General features: G+C 35.8%; 1 protein-coding gene across 1 annotated transcript in view; it reads left to right on the top strand.

The window, feature by feature from the left end:
* Window positions 1–27598, top strand: part of KLHL4 (kelch like family member 4) — a 46619-nt gene extending 19021 nt beyond the window's left edge. Inside the window, exons 2-11 of the mRNA XM_009465268.2 lie at window positions 6208–6381; window positions 6832–6968; window positions 9914–10110; window positions 13276–13488; window positions 14586–14772; window positions 17812–18036; window positions 19962–20124; window positions 23176–23388; window positions 25027–25198; window positions 25918–27598. Coding sequence (XP_009463543.2) covers window positions 6208–6381; window positions 6832–6968; window positions 9914–10110; window positions 13276–13488; window positions 14586–14772; window positions 17812–18036; window positions 19962–20124; window positions 23176–23388; window positions 25027–25198; window positions 25918–25977 — 1741 coding nt within the window. The 3' untranslated portion in view covers window positions 25978–27598. The remainder of the gene's footprint in view (window positions 1–6207; window positions 6382–6831; window positions 6969–9913; window positions 10111–13275; window positions 13489–14585; window positions 14773–17811; window positions 18037–19961; window positions 20125–23175; window positions 23389–25026; window positions 25199–25917) is intronic.
* The last annotated feature ends 385 nt before the right edge of the window (window positions 27599–27983 follow it).

The following is a 27983-nucleotide window of genomic DNA, read 5'->3' as shown; positions in this document are numbered from 1 at the left end:
ACTTTCTATGTACATAGGAATATCCCATCTCTTAATGATCTGTATAAAGCAAATTGCAAGCATAAAACTACCGTAGACACAAGATGCCAATAAAGGAAAGCATGAAGATTTCAACAAGCTGTCTTCCTAGTAGCAAAAGATCAACAACTGAGGGAGTACACATGTTAATAAGAACAGTCTGCACTGCAGTGAGCCTGGGAAATAATTTTATAATTAACCTCCTCTCTTAAAAAAATAAATGTACAATTTCCAAAGGAAAACAGCTTACTGGGGAGAGTGTTTAAATCTACCCCTCTTTGTAACATGAAATTGTGATGTGTCCACAGCTAACACCAGGATAAAGGACTGTACAATGCTCAGAGGCTCTGCAGTTTGGTTGGAGCCTCTGTTTTCCAGTGGAATTACCCCACCGAATACGTGTTTTCTGTTCATAGAATTCAAAATATCCTAACCCAAATTCACTCTGAGTCATAACAGCATTCACCTATATATTATCATGTCTGGGGGAAGAACAAAACTCAAAACAGCTAGAATACTTTCAGCAGTATGCTGAAGCTCCTGTGTTTAATGATATGCACACTTATACTTGTAATCCCAAATGTGAAAAGCTATTTTAACAAATGTCAACTGAGACAGGCGGCAGGTTTATGTTAATACTAGCAATAAAAAACTATTAAAAACAGGCAGTTTCAAGAGCTCCAAGTTCTAAAGGAGCTGCCAATATGAACTTCCAATTTAGATAGAAGTCAGTAGTCTCTCCATTAACTTCAGGAATTATAAATTCAGTTGCTTGTTTCTTCGTTTGCTATATCATTTTCTGACATTGTTACTACCTCAGCAGTCATCAACATATAGTACAATTTTCCATACTCTTTTGGATCAAAGTTTTTTATCCATACCCTAAAAACTTCAACACAATCTTTAGCTATTATATTTACAAAGAATGAATAATAAAGGAGAAAATTGCAGTAGAAATTTTAAGGCAGAGGTTGGGACAGTTGCTGATGTGGCATAATTATAGCAGCAAGCAATTAGCACAGGTGCATCAGCTTTACCGTTATTTTATCTGTGTTTAGAAATGGCTTCCTAATGGAAATATTTTTCTTCTTTCTCAGCCAACTGATATGGTTTCTCTCTAACAGATGCTGTGGTTCTATGATTTGACCCTGGAAAACAGCATCTCTCAATCTCTAACCCAAGGACACTGCCCAACAGACAGAGAGTCAGAGCTCAAACAGCTGTAGAGGAGAGTCTGCCTATGTGGGGGCTGACTGCAGTTTTCTTGAATAAGCAGAAAAAAATGAGAGAAAAAAAAAATGATGAGTTGCATTGTAAATACTGCTGCACAAACAAACTGAATTGATGAAGTTGCAGTTTTGTCTCATGCCTTGTCACTGCTAAAGCACATACAGTGTACCACAGAGCTGAAACTCACATTGGTGTTTTCAGCTACAATAAACTCCTTAGGATGACTAATGTCTCTAACTGGTATCCAGTTTGCTGCTGATGGCTGGTGTGATTTACAGTGCAGAGGTAAGGTGATCCAAAATAAAAATCTGTAAGTGACACTGATAACTGAACTGTCACTTGATTAAACTGAATTTCACAAATATTATAGCAGGTTAATTAGGTACATTCAACAAATATCCAAAAGAGAAGTGGTCACCATAAAAAAATAAATAACAGCCTTATCAAGAACATAAAAATTAAAATACTGCATTTCATCACCTGGTTTTCATGCAATATTATGCTTCTAAGCTTCCTTATAATCGTATTTTCCTTCTGGTTTTTGGCCATAGGCACACTTAATGAGGCACTTTAAGAACATACTGAATTTTAAAAAGGACATGGCAAATAAATGGCATTTATGATTTATGATGTTCTAATTAAAAAATAAGGACAATTGAATTTATCCTTTATATACTGATTTTAGAAGAGCGCTGTGCTGATTAACGAAGAGTACTTTATGAAAACAGAAAATAATTTTAACATAATTCAGAAATTTAAAGAACTGTAGGCCTGGAATGAAGGACAAAACTCATCACATCAATTCTCTTGACCAAAGAAAAGATGAAGTTTTACCTCCACAACACCATTTTTTAAGTCACAGCTTGTTGGGGGTCCAGGATCATCTAGTTGTTACCTCAACTGGGATTTCTTAGCCTGTGTTTCAGGTAATTGCTCACATGCAAGTGTGAGCAGGTCTCTGAAAAGTAAAAATTTGCTTGAAGTTCAAAAAGGACAAGGACAAAGATGGCTCTCTGAATTTAAATTCTGATCTGAAAAAGTTTGTGACTTCCTATCAATTATTGATGTAACCATTAAACCTTATTTCCATCTTGTGCTTGTTTGTAATAAAAATATGGAGCAGCATCAGAAGCAAAATTTGCTTGGAATGAATTCAGAACATCGTCTGCCTTTGAAAGTGCATCCCTGATAAATTTTCCAGAGTAGATATACAAGTTGTTCATGTCTCTCATATTTACTACACTTAAAACATGCCATACTAGCTCGATTTTGAAAATGTCATGTGAAATAGTGTCAGAAGTCATCCAAAAGTCAAGATGACTTCTGACAACTAATGTTTTTCTCCCACTAAGCTTTGTTATCATGTCAAAAAAAAAAAAAATATTCATGACATGATTCGTTCTGAAGTGCAATGCTGGCTGGTATTTATCTCCTTGTTATCATCTAGATGCTTAATGCTTTTTGATTATTTCTTCAAGCTTTCAGTTTATATTGTCTGTTTCAAAATTTCACATTGCTTCTTTTTAAAAGTGGTACTATATTTTCCCTATCCTTCACAACTCCTACAGGAAAACTCTGAAATTGTTTCACTTGGCTCTCTACCTAAGATGAAATTCATAGAGCTCAGCTGCTTTGGAATAATTTAAATATAGATTTATCTCTGCTCCTCTCTAGGCTAATCCGTGTTCTTAAGCCATTATTACTAATGCCAGTGGTGTTACCGCAACTCAGCATCCCAGTGAACACTAACACAAAGATGACATTAAGCAATTTGGGTTTCTGATTCTTCAGAACAGTTCATTGATAATTTTCCCTCCTGACTGAGGGGAAAACTAATTCCTTCGTCATCATAGGGCTAACGCGATTTTGTTGGTCCAAACTTGTACATATTTTATAGAAAAATATTTCTCCATCTTCTACACACTTCCTTTCCAAGTAGGCTAACATGAACCTTGAGTTCTCTTAATGCGTTGTTCTCAGCACATTAACCCATACCACATAGAACAAGATGTGACAGGTAGACTTATTCATACTAGCACATTTGCAGCTAGCGTGCCTGTCTTTGTATTACAGTCCACGGTATCTCCTACAACATAAAGGCATCAGACTCAAGGATATTTTTACTGACTTCTTTCTTCAAGGTACTTTAATCTCTGTCTTCCTGAGTTCACTGATCCCCAGTACTATATTCTGAAGGTCAATATTGACTTCTCTGCAGTGATAGTCATACACTAAGGAAAATATAGAAATATTTATCTTTGAATTTAATTTTCCCTTCCATAATATGCTATAGCTACCCTTTTTAACCAGCTGCTGAAGATACACCAGCAATTATAATATTAATACTAACAAAGTTAATGGGGCACTTTTTTTTTGCTTCCAGTATTTTTCAGTCTCTGAAGACCTTTGTCTTTGAAATAATTATGTTAGTGGTATTTCTGCTGTAGATAAAGGTCACTCTACAAAATGTGAAAGAAGTACCCAGGACTGAAGGAAATTATTAGACTTTAAGTCCCTTTGTAAATATTTGCAGCTTAAAAATGATTGCTCTACCCACAAATATATATATATGCTATGGGAAATTATTTATTTCAAGAAACTGGTACTGTGCATTTGCAGTTGGGATGGTTGAGTAGTATTTTAGTTGATTTCTGCAAACATCAAGGATAAGTGCAATGTAATACGTACTTAAATACAATACTTAGAGTGGATATAATGAATCTGACAAAAGATATTTTTGAAAAAATAATTTTCTAATAAATGTTAAGGGAAAATTAAGAGGTAAATAGCAAAACATGAATGTTATAGAATATGAATTTGGCATCAAGTAGCTGATGCAAAACTAATGAGCATATAATCCAATTTTGCAGCTTCTTTATTTTCAATGGAGCATTGAAGGAAAACAAATAAAAAACTATAGTCATTCAACTCACTGAGACAAATTAATTTTTGTAAGCTGTAAACTACAAAGGATACACATTATAGGTGAACTTGATTTGCCCCTTTTTCTTTTAGAAAAAAGAAAAGAAAATGCATTTGAAATGGAAATAAAGAGCTTCAAAAGAAAGCTAGAGAGTTTATTGCACTGATTTGGTGTATCTTAATGTATTTGCAATTAGTAGTATAATCTGAGATTGCCCAGACAGAAACGCGTGTGCACATACTGTGCACACGCACAGTGCATCTGAGGATTTCAGATGCATCAGGTCTGCTGTTTCTCAGGTGACGTATACATACACCTCAGGGCTGACATACCTCAGTTATACCAGAAATAATGTGTCTCTGCAGACTGTAAACGATCTTACGTATCCAGGGAGTCTGGCAGGGCCAGGCCTGAATGAATACATTGAACTCTGGTGCATCTGAAAAGCACCAAATACACTAAAGGCTTTTGACATACCAGTGCCCAAAACATGCCATATTCCAAATGGGCTGTGGGATGTCTATAAACGCAGTACAGAAGTCCAGAAAACTTCATATTGATAGATTTTCAGATGGAAAAAAGACATATTTCTGGAAAAACCCAGACATACAACAGCCATACCAACCATGATTTTGTTCTGTACCATTCTGCAAAGCACTGACATACAGTAAGTTGCTTGTATTGCAGAGAGGACAGAAAACTCTACTGTGTCTCAATTCAGTGTTGCATTACAATCTGATGTCTAATTATCCCCCTGAATTCTGATTAGCTATTTAATGAGGAATGATCTTTGAAAATATATGATCTAACTTATCTCTATTTTCTGATAATATTACTGATTCAACCTGATTTACCCATATTTATTTCTATATTTTCTGAACTAGATGTTCAATTGTGAATGGAATCCAATATTCTACTAAATTTAATACGTTAATTTCATTAAGAGATTTTATTTCTCCTAATCATTTATGAATATGCATTAACAATATCAAAGGCAAACAGTAAATTTAGTTAACCAGCTGCCATTATTTCCTATCTGGGCTTGGAAATTTCAAAACCAGGTGCTTTACATTTTAACAATATATGATATTAAACTGAGAAAACATTTTTCTAAAAAAAATCTTTAACTAAAATAGTGTTGAAGATTGCAGCATTTTCAAGATATTTGATATACATGTATATCAACAAACGCATTACTATTTTAGTAAAACCAGATGAATATAAAAATAAATATTTTTGTAAGAAAATATCAAAAAGCTGTTTCAATCTACAACATAATCCATATTAACAGGCGGTAAGGAAGGATATCTTAAAAAAAACAGTGAGATAAGAGAAATTGTGTATGTATTTTTTATGGTTATTTATAAGTGGGACAGCTAACAGAATTCTGGAGTGGGAGGAATATATTTATAATGTACATTTCCATGAAAAGGCAGAGAAATCAATTTGTCTTTATTATTTGCGTTCAGATGCTACAGGTTGTATAACGTACCGATTTCATGAGCTTTTAGTTTGGTAATTTGTCTAGAATTATATTGTCCTTGTCAAATTGTCTTCTGCTTCATTCCCATTTAGTAATGTAATTTAAGGTAGAAAGTATGAAGAGAAACAGAAATAAGACCTAAAGACATGTAATTTCCAAAATTTCGTACCACAAGATATTTTAGCTACTAGTATCACAGGAAAATAGGTTTGGTTTTTATGTATTCTGTTTGTGAATGGTCAGGAGGCTGCATTCATCACATGTCAGTGCCATGCAAACAGTGCATCATTGACACAAAACTGATAGGAAGTAGAAAACTCAGTAGCACCACCTACTAGTTTACTGTAGTAAACCACAGTTTACGTGCAGGCTTATAAAATGAAAACTTGCAGATACCAAACACAAAAAAATAGAAGAAGGCATAGTAAGACCAAGATCATAAAAGCTTTATAATCTTAAACATTTCTGTAATGCTGTTTGAACAAAAAGTACATAAAGAATGTAATCAGCGTTTATAATGCTACGCTCATCACACTGCCTCTTTCCCTTGCAGGCTGTCAACGACCAGCAGCTCACTGCTGGGAATGACCACCAATGGCTCAGACGAGTATTTCCAGTCTACAAACCATGCAGAGCAAACGTTCCGCAAAATGGAAAATTATCTGCAGCAGAAGCAGCTGTGTGATGTTCTTCTCATAGTTGGAGACCAGAAGATTCCAGCTCACAGGTACATTTCCCAGTAGTGTTTACATGGCTTCAAAGCCTGAAATTTCCTAGGTCAATTTACGCCTACCCTGCTTAGTTATGAAAGAACTGTTACTATAATTAGGATATCAACTAACAATGGAATAAAATGATGTGATCAATGTTTCATATTCAGTATTTCAAATAGAATGAAATTAAAACGTGAACCATTAATATTGTCCATCTTCCCTTCTTGCTGCTGTCAAACTATAGTGAGATCAGTGAAGAAAATCTGCCCCAAAAAGCACTATGGGAGAATATTAGACTATTAATTACCCTTTTAACTTTATTGCTTACTGCTATAAGATTTGAATCCTATGCTAAAGATGTTTCTATTGCACACACAATTTATTATATAATAATACTGAATTTCATGCTTGCTATTGAGATTATGAAGTAATTTGCAGTCCTCCTAAAATGCTTTTATTTCAAGGTTGGTTCTCAGTGCAGTGTCTGATTATTTTGCTGCAATGTTTACCAATGATGTGCGTGAAGCAAAACAAGAGGAGATCAAGATGGAGGGAGTAGACCCTGATGCGCTGAAAGCTTTGGTGCGCTACGCCTACACAGGTAATTCTTCTCTCAATTACCCACATCGTTGTTGTAAAGGAAGATAAAATCTATTCAATGCATACATACTTGTTGCTTCTTCCATTTCATACTAGTACATAAATACACGCATAAATCATGCATACGTGATGTAAACCTTTCTCTAGAGAGGATGAATAAATATTACTGTTTTATATAATAACTTATTCTAGAAGATATGCAGAAAAGTTAATATATAAATTCATATTGGACATCTTTCTCTAACTAGATACAAATTAATTTAGGAATTTTAATGAGAGAACATATTTTGCCTGTTGCCCACCTCATGTAGTGACACGTGAGTGTACTACAAACATTCCTCTCATCGGTAGCTATAGAAATGGTCTGCCTGGATGGCAGTTATTTGGCTCACTCAAAGCTCTTGAGCAGGAATAATCAGAGGAAAAGAGGAATATGATCACACCCACGAGCAGAGCAACTTTTACCATGAGAAAGTGCCACCACATTCTGAAAGAGATTTACTTATGTTCTCTTGAAAAATTATAGAGATTTTATCTTAATGAAATTAAATATTTTAATACCAGAATGGTGTATATACACTTTCCCCCTAATTTATTTTTGTCCATTTTCAACATTTATCCCTGTATTGCTGAATCCAAAACGGCTGAAGCAAATAGCCAAAAAGACCACGTCAGAGAACTGTGAAATCCCTTTCATCTGCTCTATAGTGAACAGGGAAAAATGCTGTAGAACGTGACCACTATGTCAGTATATATTACAATTAGAAATACCCAGATCATTCAAACCTGTGCAGATTCTAGAAGTCTACACTTTCTGGTATTTGGCAAGCCCCTCAATGCAGATGGCAGCTACTGCAGCCAGAAAGGTAAGAGGGAAACCCTTTTCCCCCTACCAAACTGTGCGGTTCTGTGACAAAAAAATGCCCAAATTTCAAAAGAAGAAAACTGCTCCCCCAGGAAGTAACAACACTTAACTGACCAGAATAACAGCTTTCTGAATTTATGAACATTTGCTCCTAACCTGATCCATACCTTCAGCTAACAGCTATAATCAGTAACATTCACTAGATCCTTGTCATCTGATGTCCCACACAGGACATTGCTTGTTTGTTTTTGAATGAAATAACACAATTTCAATACTGAGACAGGAAGGTTGGAAGATACATCACAGGTATCTACAGATATTTTTATAGTACTGTACAAGGTCTTAAAATATTTTTTTTTAAAAAGAGCAAAGTAAACCAAAGACCCCATTATATTCACCATATTGGCATTAACATAAACATTAAAAATAGGAGACTTCTTAACTTGCTAGGTCAGGCACTTCATAAACCTGGACTGTTGCATAAAGACAGAGATCTTGAGAAGGTTAAGCGATCTGCAACCCAGATCAGAAACATAAGTTTCTATATCCAAAATAGACCCTGTTTGTGAGTACAAACAAGGGGATAAATACAGAGGGCCGGAGGGAACGCTGCATAACATGCATAATGCAGTGATGTTGTGGCACTGAATTAGCATACATTTCTTGAGGAAATAGATTAGTACAAGCACAAAGAAGCTGGGTGGGGGGCTGCTTACTACCCACGTGTATCTCAAAATCATCCCACTTGATTAAACTTCATCTCTTTCAGTTTACTTAATGCAAAACCATACGAAAGAACATATATAAGACTACAAAAGCAAACACCAGACTATGAAAAAGTGTAAGTTTGCTTGTGAAATCAGGATGCCCTCTTTGTTTTGAGGCATTATATTGCAATCTTTATTTACAAGAATACATACCAATTTTGCTATATACTCTCGTTCAGTAACTATTCTGAGTTGTATAGTAAAAAAGAAACCCCAGCATTGCCCTATGCTGCACCCTGGCAGCCCCTACTCATTTCTTGCAGAAGTTGGAAGGTATTATTTAAGTTACAAAGCAAGGGACATCAGGAAGAGATGGAATTGTGCTAAGTTAAGACTGCTGAATACTGCTACGGAAAACTGAATTTTCCTACTGCCTCTGTCATAGCTTTTCATGTGATAATAACCAAGCCTCTAAAATGAGCGCTACTTTTTTCCTAGGTAATGAAATATAAGTGTGACTTTCAGAGATAACGTTCAGAATCGTTTACATATTCTACTGAAATAAATCAGAAGTGAACTTTTGACAAGAAACCTCTTACAGTTCTACTCTGGTGATAATTTTGACTGCAATACCACCCTTCTGTTAATTAGAGATGGTGTGTATCACCCTTTCATAGAAGAAGCTGGAAAAGAAATTAATGTTTCTGAGGCAATTGGATGTTGTAATGATAAATGGAAAAAACAGTCATAAACCCCCCCCACGGTTCTTTTTTTCAGAATAGGATTTTAGTGCTGTGTATCAGCTAGGGAAATGAGCCATCCACTGAGCAACAAGAATGGAAGACCTTATTAAATTAAAACTTTCCAGTCTATCTATGAACACAACAAAATTCTCACGTCATGTAATAATTTCATTAAAAACTTAAATGCACGAGTAGATGATGGAAGGAATAAGGTTTCTTGCACACACTTTCCCACTAGGCATTTCCTAGCTTTTGATACTGAAGTTCTTGTGTGTAATATAAATTTATGATATATGTTTTTATGAATTAATATACAAATTTTAGGAAAGGTTCTTCTCTAATCACACCTTTCTTTTCATTTTACTTTTTTCAGGCAAAATCAGATCTAATGCTGTTAAAGTTCCAATAAAAATGTTCCAATCGTATTCAAAATCCATCAAATCCTTTAAGTCTGTTAAAATTTTAAAGAATCCTTCAGCAAGAAAGGAGAATGAATTTGTTAATCATAGGACACTTCTTTTCAAAATTTTTCAGAGGAGAAAAATTGGGGAGTGGGAAGCTTTCAAGTAAGTAAAAATACAAACACAATGTCTGAAAACTTTTTTTTTTCCCCTATATGCAAACTGCACAGGTATTCTAGAGTTAAAGGAAGACACTATAGAAAGTTTGCTAGCTGCAGCTTGTCTTCTCCAGCTATCCCAGGTTATTGAGGTATGCTGCAACTTCCTCATGAAGCAGCTCCATCCTTCCAACTGCCTGGGGATTCGCTCTTTCGGAGATGCTCAGGGCTGCACAGAGCTCCTGAAGGTGGCACACACATACACCATGGTAAGACAGACAATTTAATGGCTTTGCAATTATAATGGTACCAGCAAGTGTGACTACTCTCCTGGAAAACATATGGGCTTTGGCAAAGCAGAGCCAGCTGAGCAGGGCTCAGGGCTGCTGCTCTCTCCAAGACTGATGCAGTGGCTCTGCTCTTCCTACGCTGACAGGGTCAGTTCTGTAAAGCTCCTGACACAGGGACATCTCTGCTCAGCTCAGTCTCCAAAGGGAAATTTAAGAACTGTGACTGTTACTGAAGTACTGGCAGGAGAGAAAAACACGATTAGAAAAAACAAATATTCAGTTCTCTTGTTTCTCATTTCAGAGTTCTGCCTTGTAGAAGGACATACTTCTTAAACTTAAATTTGCAGTATGATTTGTACTCATTTCTTCCAAAAATGTAATAGGGCCTTAACATGGCTAATGTCAAGAGGCAAACAGCAATGGCACATTCTTATGCTTTTGATTCAACACAAAGAAAATTCTAAAGCTGATTTTAAGGTGAGACACACATAAAAAGAGGCAAAATAAAGAACGTATGGGAAAGATTTGGAATGCTAAAAAGAAGCACATCCCTGACTGGAGCATAATCCTCCTCTGGCTCAAAGCAAGAAATGAATATTCAGAGCGTGGGAAACAGAGAAGCAAGATAGCTTGCTGTGAAACCAAATCAAGGGATAAATATTCAGGGCAACAAGATGTGCTATAGCAACTTTAAACACAAAAAGAATAGCAACTGCTACAGCTAAATAGATATAAAAAGAACTACTTGTTAGGAGACACATGGCAGCTTTATGCTTGAAATATTAGCATAGCATGTCAAAACCAGTTTAGAGGCTTCATAGTGCTGAGAGCATTCCAGCAAGAAATTGTACACTTCCACATGCTGAAATAAATGAGAGTGGCATGTGCAGATTGAGGGCACTGGTTGTGTTCTTCCCTGTCATGCTAATGAATGGTTTGTTTAGCAACAATCTAGATTCCTTTTATATTTTAAAGTTTGAAAAAAGGCATTTAAGATAGCGGTTCACTCAGCCTCTATATAATAGTGTTGTCCTTGCTGCTCCACGCCATTTTATACTCAGCCAAACTCAGGAACTTGCCCCCCTCCGCTGTTGCCTCTTTTCTCCCACCAGCCCTAGCACATGGGCATCAACTTTAAGCATTTAAAATTCATGGTCCAGATTTCCACAAAATTGAAATAAAATTATATGGTTAGAGATATGATTTTACGATGTCAGACAATAAGAGAGCCTTTTCTTGGTTAGTTTTTTTTAACCATTTGAATCCTCCAGTCTTCCCTAGGAGTAGACTTTTACTATTTTTTAAAACTGTGCATCACATAAATGACAATTGGGTCTTCAAGAACACTGTTAATGTGAAGGATCATAGTGAATCTATGAGACTCAGCAGTACTATGCATATGCAGGCTTTACACTATGCCTTCCTGAAAACAACCGGGAGCATTTCCACCTCTAGAACCACCTCCTGTACCTTGTGTGCAACATAGATTGAGAATGTTGCCATGAAAGAGGACCTTGAATGTCATAAAACCACGTATCAAGTTTGCAGCTACCAACAATTTAGAGACAGAAGAGGAAATCTGCACTCTTTGAAATAACCTTAAAGAAAATTTTCTTTTAAACCCTTGAACTGATTTTAAAAAACTTTGGAGAATGAGAGATCATAACAATGTATACACACACAAGTGTTGTGGAAGAGGACAAATAAAACATTCTGTTTTGTTTCATGCCAACCTCAGCCACTTGCAAACGTGTACCTCAGGGGAAAATCTGTAAAGTTGTACTGCAAACATAGAGACCATTCAAATGAACTAATAGTATTTAAACGTTTTCAGAAGATAATCAGCTATAAACACTACATCCATTCCATAAAAACACACACAATGGAGACCTTCCCCTTCAACAACTTTAGCCATTGATGCAAAGTATTAACAGTTTCCTGCCTGGTATCTTTTCGTGCAGATAGAGCTTGTTCTGATAAACATCTTGTGCTATATTTGTAACTAAATGTGGACTGGTCTTCCTGTTCCTGTTCTCTGAATGTCACAAAATATTAGAGCAGGATATGCATAACAGAGCAAAGTTAACCTCTCCTTTAATCACTGATACTTCTATATTTACATCCTTGGTACTCTTGAAGAGTTACAGAAAGCTAAGAAACTACTGACAACAAATAATACAAATATCAGTTACTAAAATTTCTTCATCTGCCCTATTTCAGTCTGGTTCCTAAATAAGATATATTACTTCCAGGTACATAAATGGAAATTAACATTTCAAATACAGACATGAAATCCTACATGCATTTCTTTGCAAGTAACATAAAAACCCCATCTCTGTTAACAAAATCTCTTTTTTCCTTTGGAATTAGCAGAAGCAAGCATACTTAATATATTTTAATATCAATTCTAATATTGTTGTAACTCAACTGTACAATATATTGTTTTATGAAAAATAATTCTTTGAAAGATCCTAGGGATTTAATATTCATTGCCATTTCTGGAGCTGATGAGTTTTATCACAGCAATAGCTTACATACTGAGACTCCTTTGTTGGGACTTGTCCAATTTTCTGTTGCCCAAAAAGTACTGTTAGAATAGCGAGTTTAATTTCCCTTGCTGTATTTTCTGTTACTAAGAGCGGAGACATACAGTCAACACCTGGTACAGCTCGTTGCAAGAGGATTAGGTTTCAATGTAATTTCCTTAAAACTTTTGAATCTGATTGTAACAGAAGTTACACAGTTTATTTGAATGCCCCCTTGGCATGTTTAAGATACACATTATATCTTCAAACTGTGTTTCTATTAAGCTGCAGTGTTAAGATCACATTGATGCACAAAACTGCCAGTGGCAAATCACTGAAGCAGGACTTACTGATAAGAAGCCTGACAAACACCTCTGTAAGCACGATAGTGTGAAGACGATCATTATTCTTCAGTCCTGCAAGAGTAAGGCAGGAAAAAGCAACCAAAACCTCCCTTAAATGGTAGAAGGAGATTCAGTGATCTTTAGAACATATACTGCATTTCCCTATACTGTAGAACAGAACAGGAATGAAATATATGCAAAGCCTACGTTGTCTAAGAAAATGTTATTTCAAGGTGTGAAAATCATCAGTGCATTGAAATCTTTTTTCTTTTTAGGAACACTTCATAGAAGTAATAAAAAATCAGGAATTTCTTTTACTCCCTGCTAATGAAATTGCAAAGCTCTTGTCTAGCGATGACATCAATGTTCCAGATGAAGAAGCCATATTCCAGGCGTTAATGATGTGGGTGAGGCATGATTTGCAAAACCGGCAACGAGACCTAGGAATGCTGCTTTCTTATATTAGACTGCCTCTACTTCCACCCCAGGTATGAAAGTGAAGGGCTAACAGGGAACTTAACTACCAACTGAAATGCTTGCCTCAAGCATCATTTAGACAGAGAAAAGAATTTCGTGGAAAGGTTCTGGTTTTGGCTGGGGTTTTTTGGTGTTGTTTTTTTTTTCTTCCCCTTTTTTTTTTAAAAAAAAAAAACCTGTATAGGTGGTATGTTTATTATTTGTAAAGACAGATGAAAAAAAAATCCCACAATGCCAGTGTAGTTACTAGGCCCAGCAGAATGACCTCTATAAAAATGCCAGTCTAACAGTATTACAAAAATACAGTGTTTCTTTGTTGAGTAGCAACAGTAGAGTTTTCCTCTAATAACACAGCAACTTAGACACCATGCAAAGATATTTATTTAGATTTACCAAACTGCTGGACAGATAAGGCGCAATACTTATTTCTTTCTTGCCGTAAAAAGTACACAAAAACAAAAGGGTCTAGATTATTGTTGACTATCCTGAGCATTGACATTACTTGTCCTTTAAGACTGTAAGAGACATTTCATTGAATAAGTTCCAGAGATGGACATACTGTTTTATAGTAAGCTTACACTGTTGTATCTGTGTCGTAGAAGAATCTATATATCTCATTAGAAAAGCTTACAGGAGTATCAAAGACTGTCAGGATGCTACAGCTACTTTATGGATCTCCATGAGTGAAGCTCCAAATATTCAACTTTGGATTAAGTATCAAAACACTATATACATTTAATTTTAAATATATGCCTCATTTAATATATTCTAGTATTCACAGAGATGTCCAGTACCACATTTTAGATTTGCTTATACTCACATCAAAAGTAGTTTTGCATTCAGAAGGTGCAGTACTACATTTGCAATTTTAACCTTTTCTAAAGGTTAAAAGAAAGTTTTTGGAAAAAATAAAGCAAAGACATCATACTTAAATACTTTTTTCCTGCCTTTATATTGTTTTGCTTGCACTGAAGCAGAGTTTCTAGCAAAGCTCAAGTGAGAGGTGAACTGAAAATTAGTGTATGTAGCTACAAATACTTTAATTACTAAAGTACATACAATTTTAATGATTTAGATATACATAAGATCCTCAATTTTCATTTCTTAGTTACTAGCCGATCTAGAAAATAGTCCAATGTTTGCAGACGACCTAGAGTGTCAGAAACTTCTTATGGAGGCTATGAAGTACCATCTTCTACCAGAAAGACGGTCCATGATGCAGAGTCCTCGAACTAAGCCTAGAAAATCTACAGTGGGTGCACTTTATGCTGTAGGAGGTATGGATGCCACTAAAGGTAAGTTCAGAAATTAATTTAATTGGATTAATTAATTGTATTACAGACAACCCAGAGAATTTATGACAATTATTTAAAGCTTTCTGCCAGGAAAAAAGAAATTTAGGAATGAAAAAGAGGAAAAAAAAAAATCACAGAACACAATCCTATGTGGTAGATGTTCTTTCTTCTTGCAAGAATCATACATTTGTAAATGATATACATACATTCTGAAGTGCAGACTAAAGAAGTTTGATCCAGACAGTGGTTTTAAGATTAAGTTTTGTAAGAATTTGTGCATATAGTTTGACTTTACAAATCAGAAGAAAAAAATAATATTCAAAATATTTCAAGATTTGTTTAAGGTTGTTTAGAACCCTGTGCTCCATTTTTTGACAAAAGTTAGAAGGCTGGAAAAATTTTTAAAGAAGAGGAAAATAAAACCAAAAAGCATTACTGAACTATTTGAGAACTCTTATCTAAAGCTTATCAATCCTTATTATAACATTTCAGATATAAAGATTTGCACTTTTTCTTGAGTGCAACGGTATGTGCAGCTTTTTTTTCAGGACTTCACATACAGTTTTTTTTCAGGTTTGTAGTTGAAAGTTAAACGTTATAAATATATTCCAGTTTTTATTATTTGATTTTCACAACTGCAGTCAGCTTACAGCTTTACACATTACACTATTCTGTTCAGTAGGCAGTATATTAAATAATTTTCTACAGGAACCTTAACTTCAAACCCACAGCTTGGAGCCAAAGATCTATAATTAGTTTAAAGTCTAGCGACATGCTGAACAGTATTACTTTTAGCTGTGTGAGTTCACTTTCAATAGAATCACAAAGAAGCTAATCCATTTCATGGTTTGCAAGAAGTTGCTGATGACTGATTTTTCTTATACAAGAGATCTTGCAGTACTACCTTACTGTCTCTATGCAATCAAATCAAGTGCAAAGAACACATTTAGCCCCATCACAACATGAAAACACACATTCCTAGGACAGTTTAGCAAAATGAAGTTAAACTGTAGCAATTTGTATAGTTTCGTTAGTGATACTGATGATTTAGGAATTATATAAAACAACCAAGAATTCAAGGTAATCTTTAAACTAACTTCTATCAAAATAAGAATAAATTTCCTAATAGGGTTCAGTCAACATCTGCACTTCCTGTTGGTGCCTCTTTTCCTTATTACCTTGGATTAAAGCCAATTGTTTGAACTTTTGCCTTTTGATGGTTAAGAAGAACAGCACTTCCTCTCCTCCCTGCTGTCCTCTACAGCTCTGACTTATACTTTGAGCCTGTGCTGGATTGTAAGATAAAGGAGGCAGCACCTAAGAGACTATGATGCACTGGAAGAACAGCTCTGAGAAGGGAGTAACTACCACCTCTGGCAATAATATGTTTTCTGTGACAAAGAAAACTCTCAGGGAACACCAGGTTTGGCTTTGCACTTATCACAGGTAGCATATGAAGTCAAATCTCAACTTCAAATGCTCAAAAGAAGATCAAAGAGCCACTTTTGTGCTGGTATTTTGAAAAATGTGAATGTGCCTAAACCACATTAACTTTCAAGACCTACCTTCAAGCCTCTGTAAAAATTACAGCCTACAGGGTGTGTATGAACACACTGTATACCTTAATGTATTTTTCCCGTTTTTTAGTTAGTTTGTGAGATACTTCTTTTGAAGCAGAGAACTTTGGGGCACTCGCATATTAGCATAGAATAAATGAGAAGGGATCAAAGCAGAGAAGAGCAAACAGTCTAACAAAATGGAAAGAACAGTCAAAGAAATGCAGTTGCTCAGAATAAAAGAAGACAGGAAAGGGGGAAAAGTAGAATTTCTTTCTTTTATCGCAGATGGATCTCGTAGTTTCTTTCTGATGCATCCTATGCATCTGGAAAAGCATATAGAGGAGAGAAAAGATACCTTGAGATAAGCTCTTATTTCACTAAATGTATTGAGTATAGCAGATGATGCCTAGCAGATCTCTAAACTGAACGCTACCTTTCTTGTCTGCTTTATTGCATGGTTGTTTTGCTGTTATAAATCATTCTTTAGCCACTAACCACTTATTGCAATTCTCAAAATACTACTTCCCTAGTCTCAAATCCCAGTCAAGGAGCAGGCAGGAATCAGCTCTCTTTTTTGCACCTGGTTGCCTTCAGTTGAGCTGAAGCAGAGTTCCAGGGTGGACTGTGTATGCAGCTGCCAATTGCCTCTTCTGCTTTGGTTGTTACTCAGCCATCTCCCCACTGTGCTAAATCAGCTCTTAAGGGAGCAATTACGGCTGCTGAGTGACTGACAGGAGCCAGTGCATGGAAAAGTGTCGGTTTTGAATGGCAGAGAGCTAGGGCCTTATGAGTAGTTGCAGTAAAAACATTACTGGAAGTTCAGTGACCTGAAAAAAATTGAAAATACAGCTTATATGTTACAGCAGACAAGCAGTTATTGCAAGGCAGCTGCAAAGGTGAACCTCAGGGAAGCTACATGTGGGAAGCAAGTGTGTGGACACACACAACTCAGCCTTCTGCCTGTCTCCATCATAAAAAGGAAAATATCCAAACTATTCACGAAGATGCACACCCAAGTCCTAAGTCAGGCAAATGCATGGATACATTTTCAGGTTTTTATATCACTAATGGTTTAAGCACAAACATGGTTAAAGAGTACATAGTTGTGAGGTACCATATTCATAAGGAATTAAAAAAAAACCCAACCAACCAACCAACAAAAAACCTACCCTCGTGGTATTTAAATGAGTAACAGATATAATTTATCTCCAAAATTTTCAGTATTAAAAGATTTGCTGGCATTTAATTCTGCACCTTCTTGCCACCAGTTTATTCTCATAAATTTGACAATCATATATGCATGCAATTCATGCAGCTTTCTCACTAGGTTCATGTTTCATAACTGAAGTTCTCAGGGAGCCACAGTAAAAATCGACACACAGAATTTCAATGTTTTACAATTTAATAATGCTTTGGGTTGTACAAACTACCGGGTACTGATCAGTTCATGGTTATCTCAGAATACTTATGTTTGTAACAGGTACCACTACAATTGAAAAATATGACCTTAGGACTAATAGCTGGATGCAAATTGGTACCATGAATGGTAGACGATTACAGTTTGGAGTTGCAGTAATTGACAACAAGCTCTATATTGTGGGAGGAAGAGATGGTCTGAAAACTTCAAACATTGTTGAATGTTTCAACCCTATCACCAAAGTGTGGACTATAATGCCTCCTATGTCAACACACAGACATGGCCTAGGTAAGAGGTGCTCTTTCTTTGTAAATACCTTGGATCATATACAAACGAATTTTGATTGACACAAACACTGTTCACATAACTTTTTAAAGCGTTTAATAACATGTGGCAATATTTGTAGAAGATATTTTTCAAAGACAGAGCTGCCTATTGTCATAATTTTATGGCAGTGATATTTATTAGAATTCACCTAACTTGAACTGGTCTTCCAGAGTTAATTTTGCCTTTAGAAAATTCCAAAATATAAACAAGAGTGAAAATAATCAACTATTTGTCCAATTTTAGTAGTCAAGAGATATGTTTGCAGTACAATAACAATCTGATTTTTAGGTTTTTTTTAAATTATGACTTAAGTTAAGCCCATAGGTACAAAACAACTCTGAAAATCAGATCAGAGAATTACTCACACCGAAGAAAACATTGCAGTTAAGAAATAAGTACGACCTCACTGATTTTAATGTTGTAATTACAAGAAGTTTTACAGAGCTCTGCCATGGCTTAGTATCTATGGGTCTTTACTGCACAATAATCATTAATATTATTCACTGTGAATGAATAATTTGAATGTGAAATCTAGACTTTATTTCTGGAACTATAAAAAATAAGGATAAGTTTACAGTTGAGGAGACTGTAAGGGAGGGAATATGATGATTTCTGAACAATTTATATAGCACAGTTCTTATGAAAAAGTTGCCTTCTCTTAAGTTTACAGAAACAGGTATTGCTTGAAATCATTGGCAAGTTCAAATGCCATAGAATATTTTTATTTTAATGAATAATAGAAAAAGATTGATCCAGAACTACTCAGTAAACCTTTGTGGCCTATATCACCTTCTCCACCGCTTGGTGGAGAAAGTATAGTGTAGGGTTCTTATCAGCTATTCTGAAAAATTTATAAAAGCAAATACTAGTAGGTAGCAAAGGGAAAGAAGACAAAACAGATTAAATACATCTCCTTGAAATCTTTATAATTACCAACTGTAGAGGCATAATTCTACCCAACAAGTAGGCCACAGGGGTAAATTCAAGTGCCCAAAGTTAGGCTTCTATCTGTGCATCAGCCTGGTTTGCAAAGCTGCCTTACACTTACAGCTCCTATTAGCTTCAGTGTGATTTTGTGGAGAGTTAGCACTTTTGAAAAAATCAGGCCATGTATATTTAGGCCTGAAAGGACAGATTTAGAAAACTTTTAAGTAGCCTGATTCAAACATTTTGCCTTACCTAACAAAGGAAGCAAACAGCAGCGGCAGCAGCAGCTCCCCAGAGGGGAGGCACCAAAGCCCTTCTCTCTGGAGAAGGACAATGACGCAGCCTGTGTCCACGCAGAGCTTTGCAGAAACAGCCAAGTTCACTCTCCTGTGCCTCAAGGACAACAGATACAAGCCAGCTCTTTTCCAAAAGCGTGTTCCCCTTACAGGCATTAAAATGTTATGGTGCTTTAGCTAGTAAGGACAGCCAGCTACCCACCCACTCAGGCTTCATGCTGGCAGGACTACAGAGCTTCAGCTGGCTCAGAATAAGGGATAGTTTGTTGGTTTGGGCATATTTTTTGTTTCCTGGCTCAATCTTTGCCTTTCTTTAAAAGAATAGCATTGTTTCTCCTTTAGGGGCTCAAATTTGATTCAGAACAAGGTCAACAGAAGTGGAAGAGATAAAAGTCCAAGAAGAGAACATCAGAACTAAAGCAGCTTTCCTCTAACCTTTTGGCAAAAGATAATGTTTATTCGGAGAAACACTGTATATGAAGTATTTTGTTTATATTTGTTTATTCCGCCAAATGAAAAAGCAACTTTTAGGTAGTTTAATACCAGCTGAAATTGCTTATCTGCATACAGGGAATTAAAGTATGATAGTGTATTAAAGTTAATACACTATCGGTCACTGAAATTATTAGATACTGTAATTTGTCCATAATTCTATCTTTTAAGGAGTAGCAATGCTTGAAGGACCAATGTATGCTGTTGGTGGCCATGATGGATGGAGTTACCTTAATACTGTAGAAAGATGGGACCCACAAGCACGGCAATGGAATTACGTTGCTAGCATGTCAACCCCTAGAAGCACTGTAGGGGTTGCAGCATTAAATAGCAAGTATGTCAACAGGAAAAACTCTCTTTGGTTTTTCATTTGCTTCCTTCCTTGGAAATACAGTTTCTTAAATTTTCTTTTCAATCTTATAGTAGTAATTAATCAACTCAAGAAAACAAAGAGAAAATGTAATACACAAAAATACAAAAGAAAAGCTTTTCCTCTGTTGTGTGGTAAATTGTTTTCAAACTTGCAGTCATGTTTTAAACATATTTCAGCCCTTTTAAGTTACAGCAATTTGAAAATGTTATTGCATGCATATCAGACCTTCACCTAGAATAGAACTTATGGGGATATAAGATCAGCTACTTTAAAAAATATTCCAAGTTTTTGTTTACATTTTAAAATCAATGTGTCTAAGGAAGCACCATTTGGAAGAACTTGTACAGAAACAAAGTAATTCCTCTGATTTTACATCTCCTGCATGCATCTACAACTTTAACATACAAGTTCACAGTCAAGAATGATTTTTAAAGGTTAAAGGTATATGATATGCTCAATGAAAGGAAGACAAGTTTAATAATTAGGTATGGAATAAACAGCCTTCTATCTTCTTATCTTACCCAGATTTATTCTGCCCTTCATCTATTGCTTAAAGATACTGAGATGATGTGTTCACTGTACATTGGTTTTCCCAACAAGATTTTCATAACTTATTTAAACATCCTCTTAAGACACTAATGCCACTCAAGTATTTTTACATGGGAACAGACACATGTATGAATCTAGTGTGTTACAGCTTGTTGTACGTTCCTATTTGAAAGCAATTGTATTTCAGTGCCAGGAAGAACAATTCATAAATTAATGCCTAAAAGAATTCTGTTTTCCTTCTTCAGCAACCTAGTCTGGTGCTGGAAATACAAAAGCCTTGCAAAAGGCCCCAGGTTATGTTGGAAAGCATGGCTTGAGCCAACCTTCCTTCTTATTTAGACTAGACTAGACTAGACTATTTCAGTTGGAAGGGGCCTACAACGATCATCTAGTCCAACTGCCTGACCAGCTCAGGGCTGACCAAGTTAAAGCATGTTGCTAAGGGTATGCCTCTTAAATACTGACAGGCTTGAGGCATCGACTGCCTCTCTAGGAAGCCTGTTTAAATGTGTGGAAAGCTCTTAGCAATGACAGTTTGTAGGGGCCGGGAACATTACAATGGCAGACTGCAATTATTCTGAAACTTTATCACTGGCTTCCCTGTTCACTTCTTAAATTCCAGAGAAAGAGAAAGAGCAGAAACAAAGATGTCAGCAAAGAGATATCTGCAAATGCAAAGCTTCTTCACATACAAGTCGGGGTTTTGCATTCAAACATGACGTGATTGTAGTCATTAACTCAAAAGTCCAAGAGAGGCAGAACTGCCTGTTTGAATCCCTGTTGTATCTCAGAGGAAATGTTCTCAGCATAAACTTCACCAGAAACTCCTGTTGGTGCCTTCCACCGCGCCATGCAGGAAACCACTTTGTCAAAGAGGAAATCCAGCCTGATCCTGACTCTGTACTCAATCACTCCCGATACAAGCTGTCTCCAGCCTGGCTTAAATCACGTCTGCTAGTCTGGTGACGTAATTTCTGGCATACCAGGGGAAGCCGAGATCAAGTGTCCATCATTCAGTGCTACTGCTGCGGTCTAACCAAGCAGAATGCTTCCCCTTTTCCTGTTTCCCTAAGTCACGCCATATTTTTTCTGTTCAACCCCACCAGAAAAGACTTTAAGTTTCTGTGGAGCAACACTTTTTGACCAATAAATGGTCTATCGAAAACATCAGTCAATAGTAGTATATTTGCTCTTTTCCTTAGAGAATGGGAAACACTACCATGTTTCTAGACACATTATGGAAAACAAAAAATCCCAACCAATCTGTTTGTATATACAGTGATTTCCTCTGTCTGTGAAAGCTGTGTAAACAAGTAGACTGTATCTAATGGCATGATGTGAAAAGAAAACAAATAAAATCCTCAAGATTTTTATGGTCAAGCAACAAACTGCACAGCAGAACTCAAGTCTGTCTTCCATTCACAAACATTAGAAGAGAGCTAGAAATTTTGTATTCTTCTAACAGTGGTCAAGAATTTTCTAGTTAAATTATACCTCAGAGCGGGCTACAAACTTTTCCATTCACTGGAGAAAAACAGGCACGTCTCAAGCAAAATTCAACTGACCCATTTTATGTGACTTACACTGGACAAGTCCACATGTTCCCTAGGTCTTTACTTAGTTGCACTAAGTAAATTCAGTTTCATGGCAGTAAGTAATAGCCAGGATTCAAAAGGGACCTGAACAATTGGCACACTTAACATCTAAACACGTCTGCTATTACATCCAGCATGCATACAATCCTAGCCTAGCAGCATCCAAGTTAGGTTGAAATACAAAAAAATTCAGGCTTTGTAAAATTAATTGACAAAAAGCCACAAAACCCCCATGCTGCTTCATGCGGATTTCCACCATTTATTCTTACCTGTTGTCCCAGCATCAGCTGATTTAAATCTCCAGTTATTTGCTAAATGCCTTTAGGCTGAACAGACAAGATGACATACCTGTATGGTAAATTCTGACCAGCAGATTTTCTTAAATACAAACATTGAGGAAAATATATTTAATATATTTTCGACATATGTTTTTGATATATAATGATGTTATTAAAGTTCTTTTACATACTAACAGTACAGGAAAAAAGCTTAATGTGATACTAAGATGTCAAATACTCCATAAGCCTGTCATAGGGAATACTACCCATATGTTTCAAACATATGTAGCATCTTTCAATTAAATTCCATCTATAGCTCACGTTTAAAGAAACTGACGTGCATTTTTAAGCTTAGTTTTCATATACGACTGCTTGAAAATTTACACTGCAAATGAAGAATATAACTTCCTTAATATAGCTCGCAAACCCCTTTGTGCGAAGAAAGTTTCAGAGCGTAGCTGTCAGGTGGCAAATAACAGGCATAAAGATAATTTTAAAGTGGTCTAAATGAAGTTAACCAAATAAAATTCCTATTAAAATGCAAGGCTAAAGACCGAAATTGTTTTCCTTCCTGTGGGTAATTATCCCAGACTGTATGCTGTTGGTGGACGAGATGGGAGCTCCTGCTTAAAATCAATGGAATGTTTCGATCCACACACAAACAAGTGGAGTATATGTGCTTCGATGTCCAAGAGAAGAGGTGGAGTCGGTGTTGCAACGTACAATGGGTTTTTATATGCTGTGGGAGGTCACGATGCACCTGCTTCCAACCACTGTTCTCGACTTTCTGACTGTGTAGAAAGGTAAGGGATTTTTTTTTTTTTTAATTACATTCCAGGAAGGAAATATAAAACAATTTATAGCAGCAAGGGAAATCTCTTCACAATTGGAATGTTAAGTTTGTAAAACATATTATGCTTTTTAAAATAATATTTTGAGCAGAATAGCTGATTTCCAATGCTCTTGTGATAACACAACAATTAACCCTCAGAGGCAAATTCCTCCCAGCTCACCTTCTATTTGCGCTGCCCAGGAGCCAGGTAAAGACAACTTAACAAGTAAGACACATTCAGCATATGACCTTTCTATTTCTCAAGTGCCAAAACCCAGGTTTGGGCTACTTGTGTCATATATTGTAGGAACTAAATACTTTTCAATTGTCTCTTCCTCCAATACTTTGGCTGATATTGATCAAAAGGTTAAAAATGTAACAAATATCACATACTCAAACATTCAGTAGTCACTCTACAGGTATTTTCTGATGGACGAGACTGACAGAAAGAGCCGTATTTCTGTAAGAAACTATGTTGCCATAGGAAATCAGGCTAAAACACATGGTAAGGGTCACATTTAGCAAGCAAAAAAAATTAAAAAAGTAAACATTCACCAAAGCAAACTACTTTAGCTTGAATTTACACTTTAAAACTACATAGCACATTAACGCATTGGCCTAATGATTTTGGTAGCACACAACAGGAAGCAGTGAAAGCTTGGTTTTATAGCTATTTCTCAAAGTAATTACTTTTCAAAATGAAAATACTGTTTATCTGATCCTTATTTAATCCCATTTTTGTATTCTCCACTGATGAGCACAGCTCTTAAGAAAATGCAAATACTGGACATTTCTTTCCCGAAACAGAAGTATTGTGTGTCAAATGTTGCTTTGCCACTGCGGAGGCACACGGCACAATGTAGGAGGACAAGAGAACACTTGAGCCCTGGGTGAGAAGGGAACGCAATGAGTGGGGACAACTCCTCTGGCTGTTTAATGAGCCGTGGGTATCCATTGACACTCTTGCATCATTTGGGGACAAGAAAGGAAAACCGAGCAAGTATTCAACTCCCTATTGAGAATAACAATGGCTAAGTTTTGTTCTCAGTTAGATGGTGTAAAGCTGAACTACCCTGGAATTCACTTGAATTTGTACTGGAAATTGACTGGGTACTTAGCAGAAATAAAATCAACAGTGATGTAAAATACTGCGACACATTTTACGTTACAAACTTTTACCAACTATACAAGATATTTAACTTCTTTTACAGTAAAATTTCTGAAAACATTAGTTCTGACAAGAAACAGAAAACAAAAATTTCTGTGGAGAAAGCAAAAAGAATATATTGAAATTAACTTCACTGAGCCAACTGGTGGCCATGCTATCATTCCCTCAGGCCTCATTTATGTTCAAAATATATTGATTGCTTAATCTGATTGAAATGGAGAGGCTGTAATCAAAAAGCAAAAATATGGGCATTTTTCATGTGCTTGAAGACCCCTCTAGTGGCTAAACTAAATATTTAATCATGTTACTCATAATTCTCTATACTAGTTCATGGTGTAAGCTGAACTACAATACAGGAGAAAAGACGCAAGTATCAGTAATTTAAATTTGAAATGCATTTCTACAATGTATTTTTCTAATTTTGATCACAAAACATCCTAGGTATGATCCTAAAACTGATGCTTGGACAACAGTGGCCCCCTTGAGCGTACCCCGGGATGCTGTTGGAATTTGTCCTCTGGGGGACAGATTATATGCTGTTGGGGGCTATGATGGCCATACATACCTGGATACCGTGGAGTCCTACGACGATCAAAATAATGAGTGGACAGAGGTAATAGGAAGAATTACCTAATAAATAACAGAAATTCTTCCTGCAGATAGGAAGAATTCTGCCTGAATAATGGACAAAGCAAAAATTATTATGTTACAGAATTATCACTGGTTTTGTGAAAAATTATATATTTAGATGCATTAATACTGTAGTTGGGCTTGTATAAAATATTGGTTGCCTCTCCTGTGAAACAACTGTATAAAATTTTTCAGACTAAAGGGTGGAGGCAGTGCATGGGCAAGCGGACCAGGTTGCACAAATTATTTTGTGCTTGAAGTGCCTAAATGTGCCGTTGTCAGAGCTGGCATGTGTTTGTCAGCAATGCCCTCTGCTGGAGGCGCTTTCAAGGTTTCATATGATGACCATCACCCTTGAAACCAAGAGGAAATATTCAAAACAGTCAAGATCCTTTTGTAGCTACACAGTCCGCACTTTTGGAACATAGGGTACGAAGGTCTTTTACAACAGTTAAGAGCAACAACACCAGCCTACGCTCCTGTAACTCTCATCAGCTGCTAAAGCCTTCTCCCAAAAAGCCCAAACTGTTTTCAGCGCCCTAGTTAAATCTACTTTTTTAGCAGTACATTAGTTTCAATAAACAAATTGCTTTCCTTTTAATCTGCAAGTAATTTCTTCTATTCCTACCCATACGAGTCTACTAAAAATGTTTCCTCCTTTTTCTTTTCCTTTTTTTTTTTTTTTTTTTTTTCCTTTTTTAGGAGGTTCCTGTCAATATTGGAAGGGCTGGAGCATGTGTTGTTGTTGTGAAGTTGCCCTGATGACTATAAATGTTCTGAAACTAAACTTTGAGTGGAGTTTCATAAAGATAAGAAACATTTCCAGAAAGCTGTACAGACTATACACATCTTAACAGCCCTCCATTACAGAGAATCCTTATCTCTGAGCCATTATGCTATCAGAGCACAAAAGTGTCTTCCTGCAATAGAAAAATCTGAGAATTTTGCATAAGTGAATTATTTTATTATGCCTAATCCATAAACATTCAATGATATGATTGAATGCTTCAGGTTTGTTACAGAAATGTATCTGTTATTTATAAAATGCAGTAGTAAAGAGATAAATGGGTGTATAAGATTTCATAAACTTTTTCCTTTTCTATGTTGGCAGTAATGCTAATGTTTATAAAAAGAGCTTTTATATTTTAAGTAAATGAAAAAGAATCAGAGAAAGGCCTTCAACAGCGAACGCACAGAAGGAAATATTTGCCCATAAATGTCACTGACAACAGAATATTCTCTGCAGAAGTAACTTCATTTCTATATTCAGAAATTAAGTTACTAAATTAACTTTAAAATCAAATCAGAGAAGCATTGAATTTGGTTGCTATTCAACCTCTGGCCTTGCTAGTACTGTGACAGAATACCCATTTTTAGCAGTTTATTAAATAGAAGAGTGCAAGTTAAGAAATAGCAGGGCTAAGTTATCTTTATGGTATTAAGCATGTGCCAACAGAAAGATCTCTCTTTTGTCAAAACACAATGCTAATATAATTTGCAATCATTTTCGCAGTGCATAGATATGTGATATTTTAATGCTGATCAGTGTGTCAGGTTATTCATGGATTTGTCTTTGCCCACTAACCATCTGTCAGTATGCGTTAAACTAATTTGACTATTCTTGGGATAATCACCATGCATAAAATTTTAAAACAATCACATAATTACATTCCTTGAATATAACTTACAACATGAAATTTTTATATCATATTGATATGACAGTCTTTGACCTCAGCTGAAGATTACCAGCTTTCTCTCATGTACAGTAGAAATACGGTAAGAAAAAACCCACATCCACTGTGTAACGTTATATACCATTTATGTAAGCATGTTTATATTTTATTTGAAATTAAGGGAATGCTAAGAATCAAGAACAAACAGGAAAAGAATCACCTGAAAACAGCACATAATATTCCACATGCATGATATTTTCTTTTTGTGTGGCAATTTCTAATGAAGGTTTTGATTTGTTTCACATTAATTTCTTTTTTTTTTTTTATAACTTCAAATGCTGAAAGTGTATTTTAGAAAAAGAATGTATGTAAGATATTCTATGCTGTAAAGCACAATATTTGGGCAGTATCTACTTTAGTGTCTGTTATGTTGTTGTTTTGTCAGTATCAGAAAATTCAGGACAGAGGTGAAAATTCTCTGAACGTGTAGACTAACTTTCCTGACAGAATACTGTGTTTTCAGAATTCAGCAATATGCTGTTTTAAAAAATTTATAGCATTAATCCTATTGAACGCTTCTAAAGATGAAATCTCATAAGCATATTTATAAAAGGAAAAACATTTTTAATTTTAAATATCAATTATGTTTATATATAGCATGCTACGTTCAAATAAACTTTACTTTCTCTGCTAAGAAAATTTTGACTGTATTTCAACAACTTTGTGGTTTTTATTTTACATCTTTTCAAGAATAGAAAGCACAGAATTATCAATCTCATATTTGTACTCTAAAAGAACAGAAGATCCTGTCTTAGTGTCCTCACTGCATCTGGTCCACAAAAATTAAAACTTACCTTCCCTCTAGCACTCCGTTTTAGATAAAGTTAATCTTTTTTTCTTTCTTTGAGTCAGAAATAGTTACCAATAGTGTCATGTCAGGATGCCCTTTCTATGAAAGGCGCTCACACACGCCAGCCCTTGGCAACCTGGGTTGATTGCCTGCAGAGGACTGAAAGTACAGTACATTTTAAGGTGATTTCTTTTGGGGCCATTACATGAGGCTGCCCCACATTAGAAATGTATCAGTGTATCAGC

Source organism: Nipponia nippon, unplaced genomic scaffold (assembly GCF_047370975.1).
Source record: "Nipponia nippon isolate SJK-2023a ecotype South Korea unplaced genomic scaffold, ASM4737097v1 scaffold_12, whole genome shotgun sequence".
NCBI classification, from domain to species: domain Eukaryota; kingdom Metazoa; phylum Chordata; class Aves; order Pelecaniformes; family Threskiornithidae; genus Nipponia; species Nipponia nippon.
Note: the sequence above shows the minus strand (reverse complement) of the source record. Positions and strands in the feature narration are given on the sequence as shown.